Source organism: Volvox carteri (genome assembly GCF_000143455.1).
Source record: "Volvox carteri f. nagariensis unplaced genomic scaffold VOLCAscaffold_64, whole genome shotgun sequence".
NCBI lineage: Eukaryota > Viridiplantae > Chlorophyta > Chlorophyceae > Chlamydomonadales > Volvocaceae > Volvox > Volvox carteri.
In genome coordinates, this window is record NW_003307607.1 from 691,111 (window position 1) to 693,392 (window position 2,282).

Here is a 2,282-nt window from a genome sequence, read left to right on the forward strand (position 1 = left end):
ATGCTAATTCATTAGGCTTTACCTAACACTGTCGTCATTGGAGGATCAGCGTGAGTATAAGAAATGCATACGCGCTAAACAACAAATTCAAGATAATCTTATTAGTGCAATGCGCGCAATGAATTACTGCCCTGAGGACACGGGCAGCACTGGGCCTTACGCCCAACTTACTCCCAACTCCCAACTAACCCTCTTACTTAACGCAAGCTCGCATAAGTTGTTGCGTCAGAGACAAATGCCAAAGGAGAAGATACCCCCTCTAACGGTTGAAATACTGAACCACCACGGCGCTTCGTGCCGAGCCGCAAGAGGGCCAAAGACGTGAGAGCTGCCAGACAGGCGCGCACACCGAAACTCCTGAAGCCAAACGCCTCGAAAGACCTCCGAACGACACCCCAGCAGCAGGGGCGGCGGACGCGCCACCTCTACGCAGGCAAAAGAGGGAACAAAATAAACGCAAAGCGCCAACAGACTGACCCACCGCCACCGACGCGACGGATCACTCAACAGTTGCTGACGGACGCCCACTGAAGGAAGGGTCGATAGGAAGCCAAAACATGTCCCCGCTCAGGGGTGACCAAGCGGCCAAAACTAGGGGCTTGAACTGAAACACTGGGTCTGCAACAATGACCGCTCCACGAACCCAGGTCGCCGACAGCAGAGAAAACGGACAAAGAAAAGACACAGACCTAATACGACAAACAACAAACACAAGGCCGCGAAATGGAGACACACGAACCCATTCAGCGCCAAAAGAAGTACTCGAACTTAGTCCAGAACCAGCGGTGTTGGAACCGGCGGTACCATCGGATATCAAACAAAGCGAAACCGCTCCGAAATCAGGGGAATTCCAATCGCTGGTGACACAACACGATGAAAAAACCAACTACCTGCACGGTGCCTTCCGAGCGCACACCTTCGCACAACAAATTCCTTCCTATTTGCTCGTCGTAACTGCGTGTCCGCTCCCCTGCACAATATGCAACTAAGGCGCTACCTTATTGGGGGTCCCATTGCCCCTACAAGATATTATGAGCCCCCAGGGGGGGGGCATGAAATGCTAGGAAAGCGCACCTCGGGGGCACACGACCCCGCAATTGCAGCGCCACACTGACCGACCGAGTGCTAAGCAAAGCACCCACAAGACGACTGCACCCGCACTGCCAGACCTGCCAGGAAGGGGGGGAGATAGGTGCTCGACCCTCCCTCATCCGGCACAAACAGCTCCGTATTCGAAGGCAGGAACACAAGGTCAACCGCCAACTCCATAAACTGTTGCCACCAAGGTTGGGCCGTCCAGTACGGCACGACTAGGAAAGACACCCTAGCACTGCTTGAGTGCACGTGTTTTCCACACTGATTAAGACAACACGCTGCTGAAAGAACGGAAGAAAGGACTCTAATGCAGGATGGACAGCATGCAACTCCTTCCAACTGACGTGTCATAGAGCTCTGGTGCCGACCAATAACCGCGCGCCACACCATCATGCAGGACCGCGCCCCACGAATGGCGCGATGCATCCACTGAAAGCTCAACTTCAGCAGGACCCTGGTGAATAGCCGCCGAGCACTGGTGGGTAGGGATGTCCGCCCACCACCCAAAGTCACGTAACGACCCACGGGGCAAGCACACTCGACCAGGATAACCAACCGGTTGCTTCACATCATCGTAACAATTGCGGAGAAATAAGAGAGCTGGAGTAAGGGCCAATTTGATGCTCTGTGCAAAACTACAAAACTTAGCCAGCTCGCACTTCTGCACCAGACGCTGATTTTTCTTTGCCGTGATCCGCAACCCGATCGCCAGCCACCACAATTTTGCGAGCTTTTGCTTAGGCACCTCAAACACACCAGCTGCTGTATTGACAGTAATGCCTAAGTGATACACTGACTGCGACGGCTCCCACTGGCACTTGGTGGGATGACATGACAAACCCAAAAACTCGATCATCTCACGCACCCAGCGTGCACAAAAACGTGCTTGCTCCTGGGAAGTAAACATGATTAGGAAATCATCCAAATACGGTAGTACTCGCGCACCCGGACGTGAAGGACGCTCTGTCTGGGAAACGGGAAAAAACTTGTGGGCCGAGAGCAAGGGGCGAGGGACACTTGTGACCCTTGCCCGCCGCAGCCAAAGAATCCCGCCAAATACGCAGCACATTGTGCATGTACTGCTGAAGAGACGGTGTCTCTCTGGGACCTAGCAGACACGGCCAAGAGTAATTGGCCGTTACACGTAGTCGGGAGGTCCGCGACCTGCCACCGATAGCCCCTGCTGG

At 54.2% G+C, this 2,282-nt stretch overlaps 1 protein-coding gene across 1 annotated transcript in view; it reads right to left on the minus strand.

The window, feature by feature from the left end:
* Positions 1 to 197: 197 nt before the first annotated feature.
* VOLCADRAFT_97788 (uncharacterized protein) overlaps positions 198 to 2,282 on the minus strand; it is a gene marked incomplete at both ends in the record, with an annotated part of 4,071 nt that continues 1,986 nt past the window's right edge. Inside the window, 3 exons of the mRNA XM_002956718.1 lie at positions 198 to 381; positions 1,075 to 1,169; positions 1,652 to 2,062. Of these exons, the coding sequence (XP_002956764.1) occupies positions 198 to 381; positions 1,075 to 1,169; positions 1,652 to 2,062 (690 nt within the window). The remainder of the gene's footprint in view (positions 382 to 1,074; positions 1,170 to 1,651; positions 2,063 to 2,282) is intronic.